General features: G+C 43.8%; 1 protein-coding gene across 3 annotated transcripts in view; it reads right to left on the reverse strand.

The window, feature by feature from the left end:
• LOC140479548 (rab GTPase-activating protein 1-like) overlaps nt 1-26065 on the reverse strand; it is a 506221-nt gene that overhangs the window by 108834 nt on the left and 371322 nt on the right. For all 3 annotated transcript variants that reach the window (XM_072573350.1, XM_072573351.1, XM_072573352.1), the window contains 3 exons: nt 17350-17424; nt 11149-11274; nt 8077-8220 (listed from right to left, as the gene is read on the reverse strand). In XM_072573350.1, the coding sequence (XP_072429451.1) occupies nt 8077-8220; nt 11149-11274; nt 17350-17424 (345 nt within the window). The remainder of the gene's footprint in view (nt 1-8076; nt 8221-11148; nt 11275-17349; nt 17425-26065) is intronic.

Consider the following 26065-nt stretch of genomic DNA (forward strand, 5'->3'; position numbering starts at 1 on the left):
CTCATCAGAAGCAGTGCCGCAACACACCATGGTATCACCTTCCAAACATGCAACATCTCCCACCTCAAAGGACAGGCAATGTGCAGGTTGTCTTATGAGAAAAGGTTGGATTGGACACGCTTGTGTTTACTGGAGTTTGGTAGAGCAAAAAGTGACTTGACTGATACATATGAGATCCTGAGGGGCCCTGACAGCCAGAAACATATGAATTAGGAGCTGAAACAGGCCAACTGGGCTTTCGAACCTGCTCCACTATTTAATAAGGTTACACCTGACGTGACATGTATGCAACATTGCATCTACCCATTTGATTCATTTGCCTAACAAGAATCTATCCACATTAATCTTAAAAATATTCAATGACCTCATCTCCACAACCTTCCGAGGTAGACAGTTTCCAAGTTGAACAATGCTTAGAGAAAAATGTTCCCTTGTCTCTGTCTTTAAAGGCCGACCATTAATTTTAAAACAGTGTCCTCCAACTTTGTCTGACTGACCCACAGGAGGAAATGATTTGGAGATGCCGGTGTTGGACTGGGGTGTACAAAATTAAAAATCACACAACACCAGGTTATAGTCCAACAGGTTTAATTGGAAGCACACTAGCTTTCGGAGCACCACTCCTTCATCAGATGAAGGCGCTCCGAAAGCTAGTGTGCTTCCAGTTAAACCTGTTGGACTATAACCTGCTGTTGTATGATTTTTAACTTTGTACAGGAGGAAATGTCCTTTTCACATCCACCTTGTGAAAGACCTCATGATTTTATACATTACAACCAAATCACCTTTCACTCTTCTAAACAAGTGCTGTCTGTCCAATCTTCCATCATAGAACTACATGCTTATTTCACATATCAATCTAGTAAACCTTCTCTGAATCACTGCTAAACATCTGGATTCTTCTTAAAATAAAGAGACCAGACTGCAGGCAGCATTTAAGATGTGGTCTCACCAATATATCAGTACAACTGAAACAGAATATCCTTACCTTTGTATTCCTTTTGTAATACATAGCATTCGATTAGCCTTCTTAATCACTTGCTGCACCTGCACACTAACTTTTTGTGACTCATGTACTAGATGGGGAGGTCTTGGAGGAGGGGAATCGGAGGGGGTGATGGTGGGGGTGACTGGGTGAGGGGAGAAACAGTGGGCTCTGGTTGAAACCTGGTTTGCGGAGCGCATTGCTGAGGCCATGCAATCTGTCGAAGCTGCAGATTAACATTCTCAGTTTGATTTAGGAAAGGACTGCAAAGCAAGATGACCATCTGGACCAGTAAACCCACTGTTGGCCCGTTTTTGTGTACGCTTGCTCACAGTCTGCCTCATGTGACAACTCCTCTGAGGAAGAATATGAATCAGCAAATACTGAATATGAGAGAGATGTCTCATGGGGCATTACTTAAAGCTCCCAGAAAGAAATATCTGGCACCAACCGTGCATAGTGATGAGGTGACTGTATTAGGAGACCAGTGGCCTAGGCCAATAACCTCGTCATAAAATTTCAAATCCAAAGCCCTATGAGGGGTGCAGAGTTGGACTGTACTCATCGCTCAGTATCTGATGCGCATCGTTCTATTCAAAGTGATGTTGAGTAGTGGAGTGGTCCTAACCAGCTTGATGATCATCGCAGGACATTGAGCTTTAATGTTCTTAGAAACTGTTTCCCAATCAAGTGTAAAGAAACAAATGCCAGCTTACGTATCATAGGTACTCAAAAATGTCATATGCGGAATAATCTCACTTGAACATTTCTGTAAAGGTCACCAGAGGGCAATACTGATACACCACTCTGGTCAGATATACACAAACTCACACACGAACAGCTTAGTCCTGACCAAATAACTACTACAATAATGTTCAATTTTATATGATCTATTTTTACATACTTCTACTTGTGGGAAGTAATTGTGAAGCCAACTTTGTCTGCCTCAGGTAAACATTGACTGGGACTGATTCCATGCTTTCATTAGCATTAAATGGGGGTTGAAGGTGGAAGAGATGGAGAAGATTGGGATTTCCTGACAGCCAGTGTTAGATGAAGTGGCCCCCTGTGTTCTTGTACTGCAAATCCTGACCCAAAAATACTGGTGTTTCTCTCTGTCTCTGTCTGGAATACAATTACACAGTGCTGATTCCATCCATGCCTAAGTTTATCTGTAGCTGAAATTCAGCTGCCTAGCATCCACAAACAGGATTGTGACAATAATTCCAATGTTTCAACTTGTTCTTGCCACTCAATTGATTTTTTCCTATTTTCGTGCTACGTTTTGCCCCTTATCCAGTCATGTCCATCATGTGCTTGATACTCCATGTCATTTCAACAATTCTTTATCATATTTGCTTCTCATCTCCACCTTTGCATGACCCATCTCTAACATGGACTATCCCTTCCTGAATTTTTCAGTTTCCATTTTTGGGGACAGGTTATTTGCTAAATTCTGAAGCACACTGGCTCCAACAGGTGGCTACACCTCCTCACATCCTGCTTCCTGTAAAGGTTCCATCCCATTCTCCCAGTTTCACCATCCATGGGGATAATGCTTCCTTCCACAATAACATTTCCTAGATGTCTTTCATTTTCACCATCTGAGGATTGTCCCCACTCCGCCCTGAGGGAACTCAACTGTGCTTACATAGAACATAGAATAGAGAACGTACAACGTTACACCACAGTACAGGCCCTTCGGCCCTCGATGTTGCACCGACCTGTGAAATTAATCTGCTGCCCACCTAACCTACATCATTCCATTATCCAATGTACGTTCAATGCCCATTTAAATGCTCTTAACATCGGCGAGTCTACTGCTGTTGCAGGTAGGCAGTTCCATACCCCTACTACTCTCTGAGTAAAGAAACTACCCCTGATATCTGTCCTGAATCTATCACTCCTCAATTTAAAGCTATTTTCCCTCATATTAGCCTTCACCATCCAAGAAAAAAGGCTCTCAGTGTCCACCCTATCTAACTGTCTGATTATATGTCTCTATTAAGTCACCTCTCAACCCTCTTCTCTCCAATGAAAACAGCCTCAGTTCCCTCAGCCTTCCCTCATAAGACCTTCCTTCCATACCAGGCAACATCCTAGTAAATGTCCTCTGAATCCTTTCCAAAGCTCCCACATCCTTCCTATAATGTGACCAGAACTGTACGCAATACTCCAGGTGTGGTCTTACCAGTGTCTTGTACAACTGAAGCATGACCTCGTGGCTCCGAAACACAAACCCCCTACCAATAAATGCCAACACAGCATATGCCTTCTTAACAATCCTATAACCTGGGTGACAACCTTCAAGGATTTATGCACCTGGACATCGAGATCTCTCTGTTCATATAAGCTGCCAAGAGAATTTTACCATTAGCCCAATACTCTGCATTCCTGTTACTTCTTCCAAAGTGAACTATCTCACACTTTTCCGCATTAAACTCCATTTGCCACTTCTCAGCTCAGCTCTGCATCTTATTTATGTCCCTCTGTAACCTACAATATCCTTCCGTGCTATCCTGCACATTTCCCACATGCCTGCCCACGACCCTTCCCCATGCCCTCCTTCTCAGAACCATGACATTCCCCCCATCTCCAGGGATCGGGGTCTGTCATTTTCACCACCTCAGCCTAGTGTCACCATTAAACATTTCTTCTACTTCTCTCCTCCATCAGTATTCTGGAGGGACCATTCCCTCCAGGACATCCTGGTCCACTACTCAATCCCCTCCATCCACAGCACTTTCCCATGCAGTTACAGAAGGTGCAATACTTGTTTTTTACTTCCTAACTCTCCAAGGCTCCAAACACTGCTTCCAGGTGAAGGAGCCATTTACTTTTACCTCTCTCAATTCGGTTGCCTTCTGAGCAGCGAACAGAGTCAATGTTCTCTATATTGGGGAGACCAAACACAAACTGGGTGACTACCTTGTGGAGCACCTCTGCAAACATGAAAGGTATTATTTCATTGAATGTCATAGAACCAAAGAGTGCAGAAGAGGCTATTCGGCCCATTGAGTTTGCACTGACAGTGAGAAACACCTGACATTCAACCTAATCTCATTTACTAGCGCTTGGTCCATAGCCTTGAATGTTATGGCATACCAAGTTCTTATCCAAATCCCTTTTTTAAAGGATATGAGGCAATTTGCTTCATACTCACCACCCACCCAGGCAATTCCAGACCATCACCAGTCTCTGTGTAAAAGGATTTTCCTCATGTTCCCCCCAAACCTCCTGTCCCTCATCTTGAACCTGTGTCTCCTTGTGACTGACCCTTCAACTGAGGGGAACAGCCGCTCCTTATCATCTCTGTATACACCCTTCATGATCTGGTACATTTCAATCGGATCGCCCCTCAGTCTTCTCTACTCCAACAAAAACAATCCAAGCCTGTCCAACCTTTCCTCATAATTTAAATTTCTCTATCCTGACAGCATCCCGGTGAATCTCCTTTGCAATCACAGCCTGCACACAGTACTCCAGCTGTGGTCTCACAAAACTTTTAGACAACTCCAAATGAATTCCCTGTTTTTATAATCTATGACTTGATTGATTAAGGCGTGTCCCATATGTCTTTACACCACCCTACTAACATGCCCTTCGGCCTTCACAAATTGGATTAGCTTCCCTACAGTATGGAAACAGGCCCTTTGGCCCAACAAGTCCACACTGACCCTCTGAAGAATAACCCACCCAGACCCATTCCCCGACCCTACATTTATCCCTGACTAACACACCTAACACTATGAGCAATTTAGCATGGCAAATTCACCTAACCTGCACACCTTTGGACTGTGGGAGGAAACTGTAACACCCGGAGGAAACCCACGCAGACACGGGGAGAATGTGCAAACTCCACACAGACAGTCGCCCGAGGCCGGAATCAAACCCGGGTCCTTGGTGCTGTGAGGCAGCAGTGCTAACCACTGAGCCACCGTGCTGCCCAAAGTTTTCTACGGACAAACAATTCAAGGTACCTTAGTTCCACAGAATTCCTAAAGTCACGCCATTCATTGAATACTTTATTGTCAAATTGCTATTTTAAAAGTGTGTCATCTCATTCACTCCGGGGTTAAATTTCCTCTGCCACTTACCTGCCCATTTGTTTATATCTTCCTGTAGCCCAGGACACTCAACGTCACTGTTAACCACCTGACCAATCTTTGCGTCATTTGCAAACTTACTAATCCAACCCCTACACAGTGATCTATCTCATATAAATGACAAATAGGGAACTCAACACAGACCCCTAAGTATGCCATAGGACATTAGCTTCTGGTCATTAAAGCAGCCTTCTATCATGACCCTCTGCCTCCTACAACTGAGCCAATTTTGAATCCACATTTCAGCAAAAGTTCACTCGGATGACCCTCAATATGGAAGGACAGTCCTATGAACCAAGGCTAAATAGGTTGGGATTCCACTCACTGGAATTTAGAAGAATGACAGGTCATCTCATTGAAATATAAAGGATTCTTATGCGGCTTAATAGGATAAAGGCTGACAGTCAGTTCCCCTCAAAGAACAAAGAAAATTACAGCACGAGAACAGGCCCTCCGGCCCTCCAAGCCTGTGCTGATCCAGATCCTCCATCTAAACCTGTCGCCCATTTTCTAAGGTTCTCTATCCCTCTGCTCCCTGCTCATTCATGTCTAGATACATCTTAAATTATGCTATTGTGCCTGCCTCTACCACCTCTGCTGGCAACGCATTCCAGACACCCATCACCCTCTGCGTAAAGAATGTTCCACGCATGTTTCTCTTCAACTCCTCCTCTCTCACCTTGAACTCATGATCTTGAGTAATTGAATCCCCCACTCTGGGAAAAAGCTTCTTGCTAGCCACCCTGTCTATACCTGTCATGATTTTGTAAACCTCAATCAGGTGCCCCATCAACATCTGTCTTTCAATTGAAAATAATCTTAATCTACTCAACCTCTCTTCATAGCTAGCATCGTCCATACCAGATAACATCCTGGTGAACCTCCTCTGCACCCTCTCCAAAGCATCCACATCCATTTAATAATGTGGCGACCAGGACTGTACGCAGTATTCCAAATGTGGCCAAACCAAAGTCCTATACAACTGTAACATGACCTGCCAACTCTTGTACTCAATACCCCGTCTGATGAAGGAAAGCATGCCATATGCCTTCTTGACCAATCTATCCACCTGCGTTGCCAGCTTTCGGGTACACTGGACCTGAACACCCAGATCTCTCTGTACATTAATTTTCCCCAGGGCTTTACCATTTACCGTATAGTTTGCTCTGGAATTGGCTCAGGAGTGAGTCTCGGATGAGATGACATATTCTCAGAACAAAGGGGCCTCAACTTAAGTCTGAAATTAGGAGGAATTTATTTTCTCAGAGGCTGGAGGGTCTTTGGAACTCTTGCCACAGAGAACTGTGGAGGCAGAGTCGTTGTGTATATTTAAGGCTGAGTTAGATTTTTGATCAGTCGAGGAAACATGGGTTACAGGAAAGGGGGATAAAGTGGACATGAGAAATGTCAGATCAGCCATGATCCTATTGAAAAATGGAGCAGTTCCTATTTATGGACTGATGGATACTGAGCTTGTGGTCATTTGCTATTTCTAGTCATCACCTTGTTCTCATGCTTGCATCTCTGTCATGAACCTGCTACAATTTTCCAGTGGGGACCAACACTATTCCCTTTGCCTTTTGCTCTATGACACCTTTGTTGTTTAATTTCTTCCACACTCCCACCCTCTCCACGACTTGCTCTTTTGTTCATTCTTGCATAAGAATGTGCGTTGTGTGTAGAAGATGATGTGCTGTCTGTTTAAGAGGGTGCACTGTGTGTGTAACAGCTTGTGCTGTGTCTAGCAGCATGTAGCTTGTGTAAGAATGTGCACTGAATGTGTAAGAGGGGGCATTCTGAGTTTAAGAACGGACATTCTGTGTGTAGGAGGGAGTGTTGCGTCTAAGAGGGAATGTTGTGTTTAAAAGCTGGGCAAGTGAGTATGTAAAAGCATGTGTAAGAGTGTGTGCATCTCGGATACATGACTGTATGAGACAGGGAGGAACACTTCAACCCCAGGGCATCAATGTGGATTTCCCCTTCTCCCACCTCACCCCAGCTCCAACCGTCCAGCTCAGCACTGCCCTCATGACTTGTCCTACTGCCTACCTTCTTTTCCACCTATCCAATTCACCCTCCTCTCTGACCTATCATCTCCATCCCTACCCCCATTCATCTATTATACTCTATGCTACTTTCTCCCCACCCCCAACCCCCCTCTCATTTATCTCTCCACCCTGCAGGCAACCTGCCTCTATTCCTTATGAAAGGCTTTTGCCCGAAACATCGATTTTCCTGCTCCTCGGATGCTGTCCTGACCTGCTGTGCTTTTCCAGCACCACTCTAATCTAGACTCTGGTTTCCAGCATCTGCAGTCCTTGTTTTTACCCAGTATGAGACAGGGTGCATATTAGGTTTAAGTGTGCATTGGGTGTAAGGATGTATGTGAATATATGTAAGACTGTGAGATAGGGTGTAAGAGAAAGTGACAGAGAGTAAGAGCCTGTAAAAGTGTGTACAAAGAGTGTAAGAGCATGTGACAATATAAGACTCATAGATGTACAGCATGGAAACAGACCTTTTGGTCCAACTCATCCATGCCAACCAGATATCCTAACCTAGTCTAGTGCCATTTGCCAGCACTTCGCCCGTATCCCTCTAAAACCTTCCTATTCATGTATCCATCCAGATGCCTTTTGAAGGTTGTAATTGTACCAGCCTCCACCACTTCATCTGGCAGCTCATTCCACACACTCACACACTACCCTCTGTGTGAAAAAGTTGCCCCTTAGGCCTTTTAAATTGTTTCTCTCTCACCCTAAACCTACGCCCTCCAGTTTTGGAATTCCCTACCCCAGGGTAAAGACCTGTTTCGTTACTGTATTCATGCCCCTCATGATTTTATAAACCTTTATAAGGTCACCCCTCAGTCTTTGACGCTCCAGAGAAAACCATGTGACAGAATGAGAATGTGTGCAGTAGAGTGTAAGAGCATGTGAGACAGCATAAATGAGTGAAGCAGAGAATAAAAGTGTGTATTCTTACCTCAGAGAGCAGCAGATCGATGATGTGGAAGACCATGCAGAGTGGGAACTTGACAGTGAAGAGTGTGAGGAACCACTGTGAAGCATACATGTGTGCCTCCAAGTTCAGATCCATGAAGTGATTATGGAGATCAGGTAACCGTTCCTGCAAATACCAAACAAGAATTAGGGGTTTGTCTTCAACACCCACTCTCAAAATAACAGGCAACCATTATACAGGCCAACACAAACACAAGTAGTAAGGGTCTGAGGAAGGGTCATCAGAACCGAAACATTAACTCTGATTTCTCTTCACAGATGCTGCCAGACCTGCTGAGCTTTTCCAGCTATTTCTATTTTTGTTTCTGATTTACAGCATTCGCAGTTCTTTCAGTTTTTATTATCGAGGCCATACCGACAGTTCATACTCACTGCTTTAAACAAAATGAGCAGGACTCCAATTTTACCATGTAATGAGGTGCATCATTAAGAATCCATTTTTGCAATAGAGAAAAGGCACGATATTTAAACTATCATAAGTACACCATCACTGGCAGGTCACCTTAGGTCCCACACAGCGTAAATGGAACAAGGGCTACATGTGACAAGAAACCATCAGCCAATCATCCAAACGGAACACAGGGCTGTTGTCCTTTGAGGGATGTGTTCAAAATCATGAAAGACAGTATAGGTAGAGAGAACCCGTCCTATTAGGAGGAGGATCGAGAAACATGGGATACAGATTTAAAGGGATTGGTAGGAAAGACAGAGGAGAAAACAAGGAAAACCTTTGTTTCCATAGTGAGTGATTAGAATCTAAGTGCACAGAATCTGGCAGAGTGAAAAAGGCAGATTCAATAATGGCTTTTGTAAGGGAGAGTTTAAAACAAAACCATGCAGGACTACATGGAAAAGGTAGACTAGCTGAGTTGCCATGGCAGTCAGTACAGGTTTGATGGACTGAATGGCCACTTTGTATGCTGTAAACATTGTATGGTTGCAAAGTTAAAATTCAGTTGGTTGTGAAGGAGCAGCGTTCCGAAAGCTAGTGCTTCCAATTAAACCTGTTGGACTATAATCTGGTGTTGTGTGATTTTTAACTTTGCACACCCCAGTCCAACACCAGCATCTCCAAATCATGACTACCATCGACACCACTGACCGTACGGTTGCATGAGTGCAGAAATGGGTGACACTGAGGACAGCATGAGAAGCTCAGGGTTCCAAGTGATGTAGTTCGCTGCTGGATACTTCACTGCATCCCTGTTTGTGTCACCGTCACCCAAACATTTCTGGAAATCAATGAACGGGGCGTTGATATAGTACCACCTTATTAAATAGGCACCTTCATCAATTGGTAATGTTATCTTCAAGGTGAAAGTGGATACTGCAGATTGGAGTCAAGACTAGAGTTGTTGGAACGCTGATGAAGGGTTTTTGCCTGAAACATCAATTTTCCTGCTCCTCGGATGCTGCCTGATCTGTTGCGTTTTTCCAGCACTACTCTAACCTTGACCCCAATGTTATGAGCAGCAGAGATTTAATTCCATCTGCAGGAACTATGGTATTTGTACAGAGTTACTGCAGCATTTTTGAAGAAAACAGATACACTGTTGAAGCTTTTCATCTTGTACTATCAAATGCCAAAGAGGAATAATAATTTATATTATAAATACAGAAGCTCAGCACTATGGAGCGACTAAAGTTTACCTTTCATAAATTAATCAGGATTTTCTTTTAAGTTTTTGAGTACACAAGTTCATCCAAAACTGCGTTCTGTCAGCTGCTTCTTTTCAACAGTGAAAACACTTTGAGAAAACACTGGCTAGACATCTGCAGGTGTGGATCAGAATCTGTAACTCTGAAGCTGTGACAGGTGATATATATAGGGCAGTGTATGCGAACAGTTTCATGTGGATAGATGATACTCCTGGCTGCTTTACAACTTCCTGACTTCCCTTCAGGGTTTTGACCCAGGCCTTTTCACCAGGTTGGCTTCAGTAATAGGCCATTTACTCAGTGACAGATTCTACTGAATCCCTTTCGCAGATTAGATTAGATTAGATTACTTAGTGTGGAAACAGGCCCTTCGGCCCAAAAAGTCCACACAGCCCCGCCGAAGCGCAACCCACCCATACCCCTACATCTAACCCTTACCGAACACTATGGGCAATTTAGCATGGCCAATTCACCTGACCTGCATATCTTTGGACTGTGGGAGGAAACCGGAGCACCCGGAGGAAACCCACGCAGACACGGGGAGAATGTGCAAACTCCACACAGTCAGTCGCCTGAGGCGGGAATTGAACCCGGGTCTCTGGCGCTGTGAGGCAGCAGTGCTAACCACAGTGCCACTGTGCCACCGTGCTGCCCACAAACTCACACCAAACTCACCAACGTTCTCCTTGCTTGCTTCAATAGACTCCATTGATACATGCAAACTCAGAATCAGTGTAGAGTTTTAATTTCCCATGAACAGCCTGAAATCCGACCTTTTAGATATTAATAAATAATTCAAATGTCCACCCAAGCACTCTGGTTTCAGTTTAACAATCTTAGAAATGATGACGACTATGGATCTGAATTCTGATTCAGAAGGTTGTGATTTCAAGTCCAAGTCCCATACAAAAACATAAGCAATGATCTTGACTGACCATTCAATGTGCGACTGGGAGAGAACTGCACAACTGGGAGTAAAGGTACTGTCTTTCAGGAGCAACATACAAACAAGTCTAATTCTACCCTATCAAGTTGATTTAATGAAGAGAACTAGGTGTCCATGCTGATACTTGACTCACAACTGGCAACATGACTGCACTTGCTACACTTTGAAATTATTGAACACGAAGTAACCCATGTTCCAAGAGGGATCTGCGACCTGCAACACCAGCAAAACACTCGCTGAGGTGGCAAGAGTGAAACCCCGCCCACCTATTGCTGCAGATAATTACAACCATTGAATACATATTCAAATGAACAAAAACATACAGTGAAATGCAATATTTCCAAAGGAAAAATACAAGACAACATTGAATAAACTCACAGAATTTTCATCTCAATCCATGTGTGGTGAGACAAGGCACTTGGTGCTTACCTGGAGTAGCCTCTCAAGTTGGTAAAATTTGCAATGTAGATCCTCAAAGTTGTTCTTGTAGAGTTCCCGGAGACCATAATCATACATAATCTTCACCAAGACGCAAAATGCCTGCTCCTCCGGCATCTGTGAATAGGTATTTATTCCACACGTCAGGATGACATTCATTAGCCATAGAAGGTCTCTGAACAGATCAGACTAACATTTTTGATCAGCCCTGAAGCCAACAATGTTCACTATTACTCAGAGGTAGCACTCTCAGCTGAGCCCAAACATTTAAAGATTCATTCTGATACTGAACTCAAAGTCTACACAGGCACTCTGAGTGTGGTATGGTCAGAAATGGTCAGACCATAACAGAGTGAGATAAGACAGCATATACTTGGGGAAGTTGAGAATTTGGTGCATGGGAGGAAAGATGCTTTTGGTCAGATTCATTGGAAGAACTTAAGTTTGCTGAGCGGGCATTCAGTGAAGGGGAAGAAGAAGAGGTCACTTTATGAGTAAATGCTATTAGGTACTACATTTCAAAGTCGGGGAATTTTGCAAAAATGTAAATTTATAAAATGACCCATCACTAGAAAAAATAAGTCAAAAGGAAACATTACAAAAATAAGATTAAGGTATGATACGCCCATCCTCTGGCAAATTGGGGGTTTGGATAGTTCACATGATCAAGACAGACACATGTGCAGGATGGATCACCAGGTGTAAAATCTTCAGCTACAGTGGTATCAATGTGGTACATCTGCTTGGAAGAGAACTGCGTGGACAGCATATTCATGCAGGTTAGAGGCAATGCAAGCAGTTAGGGAATGGGCAACTCAAGACAGCCAAAGAAAGCAAAGTAGGAGTTCCACAAGATCTCTCTCACTAAATGGGTATCTCTGCAGAATACTAACAAAGGTGAAACAGAAGGATAAGGCAGATGAATACATAGTTGGAAAGATGGCATACGAAGGGCCTCTAGATTCCATGGACAATTGAGATTGGCTCTGGGGATGATGGCACCGGTACAAGCTGGACGGGGTGCACCTGAACAAAGCTGGGACGGAGTTTCTTGGACGGCATTTGGCTAGTGCTTTGGGCGACATGAGATTTAAACTAACTCAATCAGAGAAAAGGAGGAGGGGTTGGAGAACCTGGAGAGCGGATTAGAAAGTATCACTCTGGTGCACAAGAACACAGGGAAAGACACAGGGAACACACCAAGACAATAACATCTAGCAGACTAAGAGGTGAAGTTGCGGAAAAGAAGGAAAGAAATAAATCTAAATCAGGGTGACATATTTGTGAGCATACAGCGTATAGTCAATAAGATTGTTGAGGTACAGGTGCAGATTGCCAGGTGAAATTATGACATTATGGCTCCAGAGACATGGTTGAAGATTCAGCAGGAATGGGTGTTAAATAATCCTGGTCACAAGGTATTCAGAAAAGACATGAAAGGGAGAACCATGGCAGTATTGGTTATGGAGTTCAGTGTAGTGGTGGAGAAACCGGATGTCAAAGAGGTTTCAAGGACAGAATCAATTTGGCAAAAGCTAAGGAACAAAAATGGTGCAATCACATTGCTCAGTGGTAATTCCAAGATTGTATTCAGAAGAACTTTCTACAACAGCGTGCGCCTAGTCCAACAAAAAAAAAGAGGAGCTGCTCGGGTTCTTGGGAATTAGGTGGATCAAATTGATCAAGTTCAGTGGGGGAAGCACATAGGGGACTGTGATCATTGTAAATATAAACTTTACAAATGACAATGGGAAAGAACAAAGGACAACCCAGAATCTGAGTTCAGCAGGGAAAGAGGAGAGCTCGGTTGGACAGATTGGAACTGAAGATTGGCAACAAAAACAGTAGCTGATCAATGGGTTACCTTCAATGAAGAGATGGTTCATTAAGGTATATTCCCTCAAAAGAAGGAGGTAGGAAAAACAAATTCAGAGATCCCAGGACATAAATGGAGATAGAGGAAGAAAAAAAAAACCTGATGGGTATGAGGTAAAAAATTGAATTCAGAGCCAAGATGAATGCAGGAGATTCAGAAGGGAAGTGAAACCCAAATAAGAGCAGCTAGGAGAGGTTAAAAATAAAGATTGGCAGCTCATATAAAGAATAATCTCAATGTCTTCTATAGAACATATAAACAGCAAAAGTAATGGAGTCACAGGCTATTCAGGATAGTGAAGAAGGCATTTGGTATGCTTTCCTTTATTCGTCATACTATTGAGTACAGGAGTTGGGAGGTCACGTTGCGGCTGTACAGGACATTGGTTAGGCCGCTGTTGGAATACTGTGTGCAATTCTGGTCTCCTTCTTATCAGAAGGATTTTGTGAAACTTGAAAGGGTTCAGTAAAGATTGACAAGGATGCTGTCAAGATTGGAGAATTTGAGCTAAGGGAGAGGTTGAATAGGCTGGGGCTGTTTTCCCTGGGGCATCATAGACTGAGGGTGACCTTATACAGGTTTATTAAATCATGAGGGGCATGGATAGGATAAATAGACAAAGTCTTTTCCCTGATGTGGGAGAGTCCAGAACTAGAGGGCATAAGTTCAGAGTCAGAGGGAAAAGACATAAAAGAAACCTAAACGGCAACTTTTTCACTCAGAGGATGGTATGTGTATGGAATGAGCTGCCAGAGGAAGTAGTGGAGGCTGGTACAATTGCAACATTTAAAAGGCATCTGGATGGGTATATGAATAGGAAGGGTTTGGAGGGATATGGGCCGGGTGCTGGCAGGTGAGACTAGATTGTGTTGGGATATCTGGTCGGCATGGACAAGTTGAACTGAAGGGTCTGTTTCCGTGCTGTACATCTCTATGACTCTATGTAGGAAATGGAAGAGTAGGGCCAATTAGGGACAACCAATGAGATTTACACGTGGAGGCAGGGAACATGGCTGTGGCATTAAATGAATAAGTTGAATCTGTCTTTCATAGGGAAGGAGATGCTGACCAAACTATGGTGTCAGAGGAGAAAACAGTCATTGGAAAGGTTTAAAATTGATAAGGAGGGGCATTGGATAGACACTGGTATTTAAAGGTGATACAAATGATCCAAGAATATTAGAGTCACAGAGTCACAGAGATGTACAGTACGGAAACAGACCCTTTAGTCCAACTCGCCCATACCAACCAGATATCCTAACCTAATCTCATCCCATTTGCCAGCACTTGGCCCATATTCCTCTAAACCCTTTCTATTCATACACCCATCCAGATACCTTTTAAAGGCTGTAATTGTACCAGCCTCCACCACTCCCTCTGGCAGCTCATTTCTTACTCGCACTCTCTGTATGAAAAGGTTGTCCCCTAGGTCTCTTTTAAATTTTTCCCTCACCCTAAACCTATGCCCTCTAGTTCTGAACTCACCCACCCCACGGAAAAGATTTTCTTTATTTACCCTATCCATACCCCTCATGATTTAATACACCTCTATAAGGGCACTCCTCAGCCTCCGACACTCCAGGGAAAACAGCCCCAGCCTATTCAGACTCTCCCTGTAGCTCAAATCTTCCAACCCTGGCAACATTCTTGTAAATCGTTTCTGAACCCTTTCAAGTTTCACAACATCTTTCCGAAAGGAAGGAGACCTGAACTGCAAGCAATATTCCAACAGTGGCCTAACCAATGTCATGTACAGCTGCAACATGACCTCCCACCCCAGGGAAAAGATTTTGTTTATTTATCCTATCCATGTTCCTCACGATTTATTTACCCTATCCATACCCCTCATGATTTAATACACCTCTATAAGGGCACTCCTCAGCCTCCAACGCTCCAGGGAAAACAGCCCCAGCCTATCCATCCTCTCCCTACAGCTCAAATCCTCCAACCCTGGCAACATTCTTGTAAATCTTTTCTGAACCCTTTCAAGTTTCACAACATCCTTCCAATGTCCCTCCTTATCAATTTTAAGGAGACCAGAACTGCACGCAATATTCCAACAGTGGCCTAAACCAATGTCCTGTACAGCTGCAACATGACCTCCCAACTCCTGTACTCAATACGCTGACCAATAAAGGAAAGCATTAGCGAGTTTTGAGTTTTGGAAACCTAAACACATAAATAGAAAGTGAGTCACTAACACCGTCAGAGGCTCACTGATGATGTTACCTAGTATGGTGATGAAACATCTGAAAACGAACCTTCCAGCTAGTTAGCAAACTTACATCCAAAGGAAAGCATACCAAACGCCTTCTTCACGATCCTATGACTCTACTTTCAAGGAGCTATGAACCCTCACTCTTTGCTTAGCAACACTCCCCAGGACCTTGCCATTAATATTGAAGGGTGGAAATCACAGAGGCACTGATGGAGAACTAGAAAATTGCAAACATTGTGCCCTTGCTCGAAAATAATTTGTAAGGAGAAATCCAGCAGTTACAGACCGATCTGTTTACCTTTTGCTGACTGGCAACTTCTTGATGTGCAGGGGACAATTTCCAAATTTGTGGAAGATACGAAACATGGAAGCATAGTAAACAGCACTTTCGTGGAAAGCATATGGAGAGAGACTCTTAATAATGGGCACTATCCTAACTATGCAGGGCACAGTGACCTGGGTGGATATCTGCCTCAGTCATTAAAGGTGACAAGACAGGTACGCCAGTGCTTCAATTAATAATTAATAATACAATTAATAAAGCATACGCTATCCTAGGCTTCAATAATAGGGACAAAGAGTATAACAGAAAGGAAGCTAGTCTGAACCATCATAATTCACCAGTTAGACTTCAGCTGCCGTTCTGGGCATCAGACTATTGGAGACTATGGGACTGTTTTCCATGAAGAGAAAAGTGCTGAGAGCAGGTTTAATAGGAGTTTCCAGAATCAAGAGGTGGCTGGATGGAGTAGATTGGGAGAAAAGGTTCCCTCCCATAAAAGAAGTGAGAACAGAGGGTGAAAATACAAGGTAACTTAGAAATGAAGCACATTGTGAGCGATTCGGTTCTGGAGCTCCCTACCTGGAAAGGTGGTGCAGGCAGGTTCAATTAAGGCATTCAAGAGGGCAATAGATGATAATTTAGTTAAGAGCAGGATTTTTGGAAAAGGCAGGAGAATGGCACTAAGTCATGATGCGCATTCAGTTTGCTAGCGGATATATGATGGGCTGAACAGCTTCCATCTACAGTGTAACAACTTTGTGATTCTGTGAAATGAGTTCCCCACCATCAGACATGAACATCAGTCTGCCTCCCAGGGTACACAAACAGACCCATGGCATCCCAGGTGCCCCGAACATTTACAGTTAGCTCTCGATCCACATCGCTGAAACACATGACCTAGTTGTCATCACATTTCTGTTTGTTGGAGCTTGCTGTGCACAAATTGACTGCCACAGTCCTCAATCTTAAAACAGCGACTGCAGCTCAGAAATTCTTATCGGCTGAGGGCAGTCAATCTGCGGAATTCTTTACCACAGAAGGATGTCGAGGAGGGTCATTAAGTGTATTTGAGGATGAGATGGACAGAGTTTGATAGAGTTAGGGAATCAGGGGTTACAGGAAAAGGCAAGAAAAGTGGAGTTGAAGATTACCAGATCAGCCATGATCTCAGTGACTGAGGGAGCGGATTTGACAGCCAGATTAGCCTCCTTGTGCTCCTGTATCGTGTGTCACGGTTAATGGAGCTGCCTTTGCTGCCAGCCTCTTGCTTCCTTCTTAAAACCCGTACTTCATTTCAAGTTCCGATAGAGAGCTTCCGAGAAGGTTTTTCTGGAGTACCAGAACCTCTCAATAGTATGGTACACATGGACCAATATTTCCAACTGAAGTTAAGGGTAGGGGATCACAGTCTGCTCATGTGCAGCAGCTTGGGATTGAGAATCTGGATCATGATGGTTGGGGGGAGAAGGAGGAGGCTACCAACTCTAAGGGCTCACCTCCTACCTGGCTTCAACAGCCTGAGGAATAGCATCTCACTGCCAGGTTGAGGTCCTTCATGTGAGCTCCTTCTGTTCCTGTGGCAGACAGCCACCTGATAACTGTGAAGCACCTTCTCACCTGATACTTACTGGAGGTGATAGTGTAAGCCGCAGGACCATTGCAAAACCCAACCTGGCTCTTCCTCATTAACTGGTTTACTGCCCAGCCACTTGCACAGAAAGTGATTGCCACACGGGGTGGATGAAGGTCAGAAGTCCTGACTGTCATATCGCATGTAGTGACATGAGATTTTCTGAAGCACAACAATGTACTTACATGCAGCAGAAGTACAGCAGCAAGGAAAGACTGGCCCTGGCAATAGCCAATGTCCTCGTCATACACAGAGTACGCCTGCGGAGAACGAAACAGCAGTGAAAATCAAGGCTCAGTTACCAGCTCCACAATCATTGTCTCCACCTTGTAAAGATTTGCCCCCACCACCTCCATCTCCACGTGAGCTCACAGTTTAAAAGAATTCTACACATTTTTAACCTGGATTCTTACGAGTTTTAAAGGACAGGCAACTTTAGGATACTTTGTTCAATCAGGTCGCTAAGAAAGTCAGTAAAATGCCAGAGTTCTAACACCTGGAGAGAAGTTGAATATTTATAGCCTGCAGTAGCATTTTTAGTCGAAATAAATAAACACTTTATTTTGAAAAACGCATTTAAATAGGCAGGCAGATGATTAAGAATTAGCAATTGGCATGTGATTGCAATTGTGTATGTAAATGTTTCCTCTCTTGGAAGTGTGTAAAAAGATATCTCTTGTTGGGAAAGCTGTACATATTAAAGTGCTCACGGACTGTACTTGTGCAAAGATTACATGTGCCAAGGACAGGTATCACACAGCTGCAGAAGTCAATGGTTACATACAGTCATCGAATGCTACAGCACAGAGACACTTTGGCCCAAACTGGTCCATGTTTACCAAAATGTCCACCCACACTAACCCCATTTCCTTGTACTTTGCCCAAATTAGGCTTATGCCCAAAACATCGACTCTCCTGCTCCTCGGATGCTGCCTGACCTGCTCTGCTTTTCCAGTGCCACACTTTTTGACTCTGATCTCCAGCATCTGCAGTCCCCACTTCCTCCCAAATCTTTCTTATTCTTTCCTATCCATGGACTTGTCCAAATGCCTTTTAAATGTTGTTAATGTACCCACCTCAATTACTTCCACTGGCAGCTCATTCCATATGCATACCATCCTCTGTGTAAAAAGGTTGCCTCTCAGGTTCCCATTTATTCTTTCTCCTCTGACCTTAAACTGATGCTGGGTTTGGATTCTGGATAATCCAAGATGGAGGAAGGGAAGAATTTCTGGCTATAAGAGCTGCCCCTTTTTTTTGAGGTATTTTAGGTGCTGGAGGTGATTTCATCAAATTCCAGGAGCAGCAATTACTGTTTTGTACGCTGTTGCATTGTTTTGGAACTTTGGGGGGGAAAAAAAGTCAAAACAACAGCAGTTTTAAAAGGGAGAAGGACAGACAAAAGAAGCACATGGTGAGGTCAGTGCAGGAGAGAGAGAGAGAGAGAGAGAGAGAGAGAGAGAGAGAGAGGGAGGGAGAGAGAGAGAGAACCTGCACAGTTACTGCCTTTGCTGTTTTTGAATTCATGTATTGCTGGACATCGGCGTCATCTGGGAAAATTAACAAACAGTGAATTTCACAAGTAATCTTGGAGGAACCTGTTTGGGCGAAGTTCACAATACAGAGTCAGATATGTTAATAGTTGTTTTAAGTCTGTCCAACAGAAAGGCTGCAGTAGTGAGTACAGTGGGTTCTTTCTTGATTATGTGTTTTTGGAGATAAGTCTCTTGATTAAACTTAAAATATAAGCCATAACTATTAATTTGATCTGGTGCAGTGTTTTGTAAAGGAATAAGACGGTGTTATTTTCTGGGTCTGTAGATTGTGAAGGAGCAAAAATGGCTTTTGCAGTGATATGTACATCTTATCAGATGTGAAAATGTGTTGCTGGAAAAGCGCAGCAGGTCAGGCAGTATCCAAGGAACAGGAGAATTGACGTTTCGGGCATCAGCCCTTCTTCAGGAATTCTTGTCAGATGTGGCAGTCTAAAGAGAGTTTAAGGGTAACTGCGGATTATATCTGCCATAAATGCTGTTGGATGTGAATCTTATCAGATCGAATGGATCGGTTGGAGACACAGTTAGAAGCGATAAGGAATTTGCAACAGCAATAGTATGAGATGGATGGCAGTTATAGGAAGGGGGGAAAGTCTCAGATACAGACACAGACACAGACACAGACACGGGTTAACTCCAGGAAGGGTAAGAGAGGAAGGCACCGAGGACAGGAGTCTTTTGTGGATATACCCATTTCAAACAGGTATGATGTTTTGGAAAATGTAGGGGATGATGGATTCTCAGGGGAACGCAGCACGAACAACAGCCAAGTTTCTGGTATTGAGGCTGGCTCTAATGCAACAAGAGGTACGTCAGCTTCCAAGAGATCAATTGTGTTGGGGATTCTCTAGTCCGAGGTACAGACAGACATTTCTGTGGCCAGCAGAGAAAAAGCAGAATGGTGTGTTGTTTCCTTGGTGCCAGGATCAAGGATGTCTCAGAGAGGGTGCAGAATGTTCTCACAGGGGAAGAGGGGCCAGCAAAAGGTCATTGTCCACATTGGTACCAGCGATATAGGAAGGGAAAAGGTTGAGATTCTGAAGGGAGGTTACAGAGAGTTAGGCAGAAATTTAAAAAGGAGGTCCTCAAGGGTAGTAATATCTGGATTACTCCCAGTGCTACGAGCTAGTGAGGGCAGGAATAGGAGGATAGAGCAGATGAATGCATGGCTGAGGAGCTGGTGTGTGGGAGAAGGATTCACATTTTTGGATCATTGGAATCTTTTTTGGGGTAGACGTGACCTGCACAAGAAGGACGGATTGCACTTAAATTGGAAGGGGACTAATATACTGGCAGGGAAATTTCCTAGAACTGCTCGGGAGGATTTAAACTAGTAAGGTGGGGGGGGGGGGGGGGGGGGAGGGGGGGGTGGAGACCCAGGGAGATAGTGAGGAAATAAATCAATCTGAGGCTGGTACAGTTGAGAACAGAAGTGAGTCAAACAGTCAGGGCAGGCAGGGACAAAGCAGGACTAATAAATTAAACTACATTTATTTAAATGTAAGAGGCCTAACAGGGAAGGCAGATGAACTCAGGGCATGGTTAGGAACATGGGACTGGGATATTATAGCAATTACAGAAACATGGCTCAGGGATGGGCAGGACTGGCAGCTTAATGTTCCAGGATACAAATGCTACAGGAAGGATAGAAAGGGAGGCAAGAGAGGAAGGGGAGTGGCATTCTTGATAAGGGATAGCATTACAGCTGTACTGAGGGAGAACATTCCTGGAAATACATCCAGGGAAATTATTTGGGTGGAACTGAGAAATAAGAAAGGGATGATCACCTTATTGGGTATGTATTATAGACCCCCTAATAGTCAGAGGGAAATTGAGAAACAACTTGTCAGGAGATCTCAGCTATCAGTAACAATAATAGGGTAGTTATGGTCGGGTATGTTAACTTTCCAAACATCGACTGGGACTGCCATAGTGTTAAAGGTTTAGATGGAGAGGAATTTTTTAAGTGCGTACAAGACAATTTTCTGACTCAGTATGTGGATGTACTCACTAGAGAAGGTGCAAAACTTGACTAACTCTTGGGAAATAAGGCAGGGCAGGTGACTGAGGTGTCAGTAGGGGAGCACTTTGGGGCAAGCGACCATAATTCTACTCTTTTTAAAATAGTGATGGAAAAGGATAGACCAGATCTAAAAGCTGAAGTTCTAAATTGGAGAAAGGCCAATTTTGACAGTATTAGGCAAGAACTTTCAAAACTGATTGGAGGCAGATATTCGCAGGTAAAGGGACGGCTGGAAAATGGGAAGCCTTCAGAAATGAGAACAAGAATCCAGAGAAAGTACATTCCTGTCAGGGTGAAAGGAAAGGCTGGTAGGTATAGGGAATGCTGGATGACTAAAGAAATTGAGGGTTTGGTTAAGAAAAAAGGAAGCATATGTCAGGTATAGACAGGATAGATCGAGTGAATCCTTAGAAGAGTATAAAGGAAGTAGGAGTATACTTAAGAGGGAAATCAGGAGGACAAAAAGGGGACATGAGATAGCTTTGGCAAATAGAATTAAGGAGAATCCAAAGGGATTTTACAAATATATTAAGGACAAAGGGGTAACTAGGAAGAGAATAGCGCCCCTCAAAGATCAGCAGCCTTTGTGTGGAGCCACAGAAAATGGGGGAGATACTAAATGAATATTTTGCATCAGTATTTACTGTGGAAAAGGATATGGAAGATATAGACTGTGGGGAAATAGATGGTGACATCTTGCAGAATATCCATATTATAGAGGAGGAAGTGCTAGATATCTTGAAACAGGTAAAGGTGGATAATTCCCCAGGACCTGATCAGGTGTACCCGAGAACTCTGTGGGAAGCTAGAGAAGTGATTGCTGGGCCTCTTGCTGAGATATTTGTATCATCGATCGTCACAGGGGGGGTGCCGGAAGGCTGGAGGTTGGCTAACGTGGTACCACTGTTTAAGAAGGGCCGTAAAAACAAACCAGGGAACTATAGACCGGTGAGCCTGACCTCGGTGGTGGGTAAGTTGTTGGAGGGAATCCTGAGCGACAGGATGCACACGTATTTAGAAAGGCAAGGACTGATTAGGGATAGTCAACATGGCTTTATGCGTGGGAAATCATGTCTCACAAACTTGATTGAGTTTTTTGAAGAAGTAACAAAGAAGATTGATGAGGGCAGAGCAGTAGATGTGATCTATATGGACTTCAGTAAGGCGTTCGACAAGGTTCCCCATGGGAGACAGGTTAGCAAGGTTAGATCACATGGAATACAGGGGGAACTAGCCATTTGGATACAGAACTGGCTCAAAGGTAGAAGACAGAGGGTGGTGGTGGAGGGTTGTTTTTCAGACTTGAAGCCTGTGACCAGTGGAGTGCCACAAGGATCCTCTACTTTTTGTCATTTACATAAATGATTTTGATGCGAGCATAAGAGGTACAGTTAGTTAGTTTGCAGATGACACCAAAATTGGAAGTGTAGTGGACAGCGAAGAGGGTTACCTCAGATTACAACAGGATCTGGACCAGATGGGCCAATGGGCTGAGAAGTGGCAGATGGAGTTTAATTCAGATAAATATGAGGTGCTGCATTTTGGGAAAGCAAATCTTAGCAGGACTTATACACTTAATGGTAATGTCCTAAGGAGTGTTGCTGAACAAAGCAACCTTGGAGTGCAGGCTCATAGCTCCTTGAAAGTGGAGTCGCAGGTAGATAGGATAGTGAAGAAGGCGTTTGGTATGCTTTCCTTTATTGGTCAAGAGTATTGAGTACAGGAGTTGGGAGATCATGTTGCAGCTGTATAGGACATTGGTTGGACCACTGTTGGAATATTGCATGCAATTCTGGTCTCCTTCCTATTGGAAAGATGTTGCGAAACTTGAAAGGGTTCAGAAAAGATCTACAAGGATGTTGCCAGGGTTGGAGGATTTGAGCTATAGGGAGAGGCTGAACAGGCAGGGGCTGTTTTCCCTGGAGCGTCGGAGGCTGAGGGTTGACCTTATAGAGGTTAACAAAATTATGAGGGGCATGGATAGGATAAATAGACAAAGTCTTTTCCCTGGGGTCGGGGAGTCTAGAACTAGAGGGGCATACGTTTTGGATGAGAGGGAAAAGATATAAAAGAGACCCTAAGGGGCAACTTTTTCACAAAGAGGGTGGTACATGTATGGAATGAGCTGCCAGAGGAAGTGGTGGAGGTTGGTACAATTGCAACATTTAAAAGGCATTTGGATGGGTATATGAATAGGAAGGGTTTGGAGGGATATGGACCGGGTGCTGCCAAGTGGGACTAGATTGAGTTGGGATATCTGGTCGGCATGGACGGGTTGGACCGAAGGGTCTGTTTCCATGCTGTACATCTCTATGACTCTATGATGCCCTCAAGTCCTCAAATCCCCAAACCTGGGAGAAAATCGGTGTGCATTTACCCGATCCATGCCTCTCATGATCTTAGATATTTCTATAAGCTCCCCCCCAGTCTCCTACCCTCTATAAGAGAAAAGTCCTAGCTTGTCCAACCACTCCCTGTAACTCAGACCATTGAGTCCAGGCAACATCCTTGTAAATTTCTTCTGCACACTTTCCAGTTTAATAACATCCTCCCGATTGCAAGGTGACCAAAACTGAACACAATACTCCAAGTGTGACCTCACCAACGTCCTATACAACTTCATCATAATTTCCCAACTTCTATACTCAATGCCCTGACTGATGAAGGCCAGTGTGCCAAATGTCTTTTTCACTGCCTTGTCTACCTGTGACTCTACTTTCAGAGAATTGTGTGCCTGAACTCCAAGGTCCCTCTGTTCCACTACACTCTTTAAGCTTCTACCATTCACCAGGAAACTCCTACCTTGATTTGACTTTCCAAAATGCAAGACCTCACACTTGTCTATATTAAATTCCATTTGCCACTACCCCAGCTGATCAAGGTCCTGCTGCAACTTCTGATAACTTTCCTCACTGTCCACAGTATGAATATGTTTTATCCACTGGGGGAAGAATTGCTACACAGCTTCTTTATAGTGTCTTTTAGTTAAGCATGTGAGAATTGGGAGTTATCAACCAAGACCCAGCACGATGGCTCAGTGGTTTAGCACTGCTGCCTCATAGCATCAGCGAGCGAGGTTCAATTCCCACCTCAGGGGCTGTCTGTGTGCAGTTTGCACATTCTCCCTGTGTCTGCATCGGTTTCCTCCAACGATGTGAGGTTTGGTGAATTGGCCGTGCTAAATTGCCCATAGTGCTCAGAGGTGTTTAGGTTAGGTGCATGAGTCAGGGGTAAGTCTAGGGGAATGGGTCTGGGTGGGATAGCCTTCGGAGGGTTGGTGTGGATTTATTGGGCCAAAGGGGCTGTTCCACACAGTAGGGGTGCTAATTCCTGAGGTGTAGGGGGGCTGAGAAAATAAGACAACAGCCAAAACCAGGGGGTTTGGGTGTGAATTAAGGAAGGTTTTGGGCAGAAAGTGTGGTTTCTCAGTAAAGATTCTTTTCCAATATGTTGTGGTGACTGTGCACATTGGATGGATGCCAAGGCTAAATTATAGAACTTTTCAGCATAGGAACCAGCCCTTTGGCCTACAGTGTTGTGCCCAACATAACATCAAATTAAACCAATCTCTTCCACCTGCCCTTGGCCTATTTCTCCCTATGGCTTGCATATTCATGTGCTTATCTAAACAGTCTTTTAACACCTCTGATGTATTTGCCTCCACCACCATCCCTAGTAGCTTGTTCCAGACTCCTACCACTCTCTGTGTAAAAAAACTGCTCCTCACATCTCCTTTGAACTTTCTCACCTTAAACGCATGTCTCCTTGTATTAGACATTTCAACTCTGGGAAGAAGATTCTAATCGTCAACCTTATCTATACATCTCATAATCTTATAGACTTCGATCAGTCTCCCCTCAGCCTTTGCTGCTCCAGAGAAAACAACTTGAGTTTTTTTCTTGCCCCTCCTTATAGCTCATACCCTCCTAATCCAGGCAGTATCCTGGTAGATGCTGGCAGCATCTTAGTAAAACTCTTCTGTATCCTCTCCAAAGCCTCCACATTCTTCCTGTAACGTGGCAACCACAATTGAATGCAATACACTAAGTGTGGCCTAACTGAAGTCTTAGAAAGCTGCAACATGACATCCTGAATTTTGCACTCAATGCCCTGACCGATAAAGGCAAGCATGCCATATGCCTTCTTTATCACCCTATCTACTTGCATGACCACTTTCAGGAACCTGTGGACTCGAACCCCAAGATCTCTCTGTACATCAATGCTGCTGACGGTTCTGCTATTAACTCTATACTTTCCTTCACATTTGATCTCTCAAAGTGCAACACCTCACACTTACCTGGATTAAACTCCATTTGCCATTTCTCCGACCATATCTGTCACTAATCTATATTCCACTGTATCCTTTGACAACCTTCTAAATTATCCACAACTCTTTGTATTGTCTGCCAACTTAATAATCCACCCATCTGCATTTTGATCCAAGTCATTTATAAATAACAAACAGCAGAGGTCCCAGTACGGATCCCTTCAGAACACCACTAATCATGGACCCCTAGACAGAACAAAACTCTTCCACCACATGCTTTCTATGGCCAAGTCAATTCTCAATCCACATGGCCAAGTCATCCTAGATCCCATGCATCTTAATCTTCTGGAGGGACCATGAGGGACCTAGGCGAGGGTCTTACTAAAAGGCATGAAGAAAACATCCACTGCCCAAACCTCACCTCATCGAAAAATTCAATCATGTTAGTAAGACATGATCTGCTCTCACAAAGCCATTCTGACTGTCCTAAGTATAGGTCATGCTTTTCTAAATGCATGTAAACCCTACACCTAAACATTCTCTCCAACAGCTTCTCTTGGGTGAATGCTGGCATAAAGTACTCATTTAGGAGCTTGCTCACATCCTCTGCCTCCAAGTGGTCCTTGAGTGGTCCTATCTCCTCCTTAATTATCCTCTTGTTTTTAATGTATGTATAGAATGCCTTGGGATTCTCTACTTGCCAAGGTCATCTTGTGCCCCTCTGGGTCTCCTAACTCCCTGTTCGAGTCCTTTCCTGCTTTCTGTGTATTCCTTATGGACCTGATTTTAGTTTCTTAAACCTTACATGTGCTTCTTTTTCCCTTTTGATTAAATTCACAACCTCACTCGTTTTCCAAGGTTCCTTTACCTTGCCATCTTTGTCCTTCCTCCTTACTGGAATGTGCTGGTCATGAACTCTGATGAGCAGGTCTTTAAATATTTCCCACATGTCCGACATGGACTTTCCCAATAACAGCTTCTCCCAATTAACACTCCCTAGCCCCTGTCTATTACGGACATAATTTGCCCTCCCCAAATTTCGTAACTTCTCACAA

The sequence above is a fragment of the Chiloscyllium punctatum genome, chromosome 7 (assembly GCF_047496795.1).
Source record: "Chiloscyllium punctatum isolate Juve2018m chromosome 7, sChiPun1.3, whole genome shotgun sequence".
Lineage (NCBI taxonomy): Eukaryota > Metazoa > Chordata > Chondrichthyes > Orectolobiformes > Hemiscylliidae > Chiloscyllium > Chiloscyllium punctatum.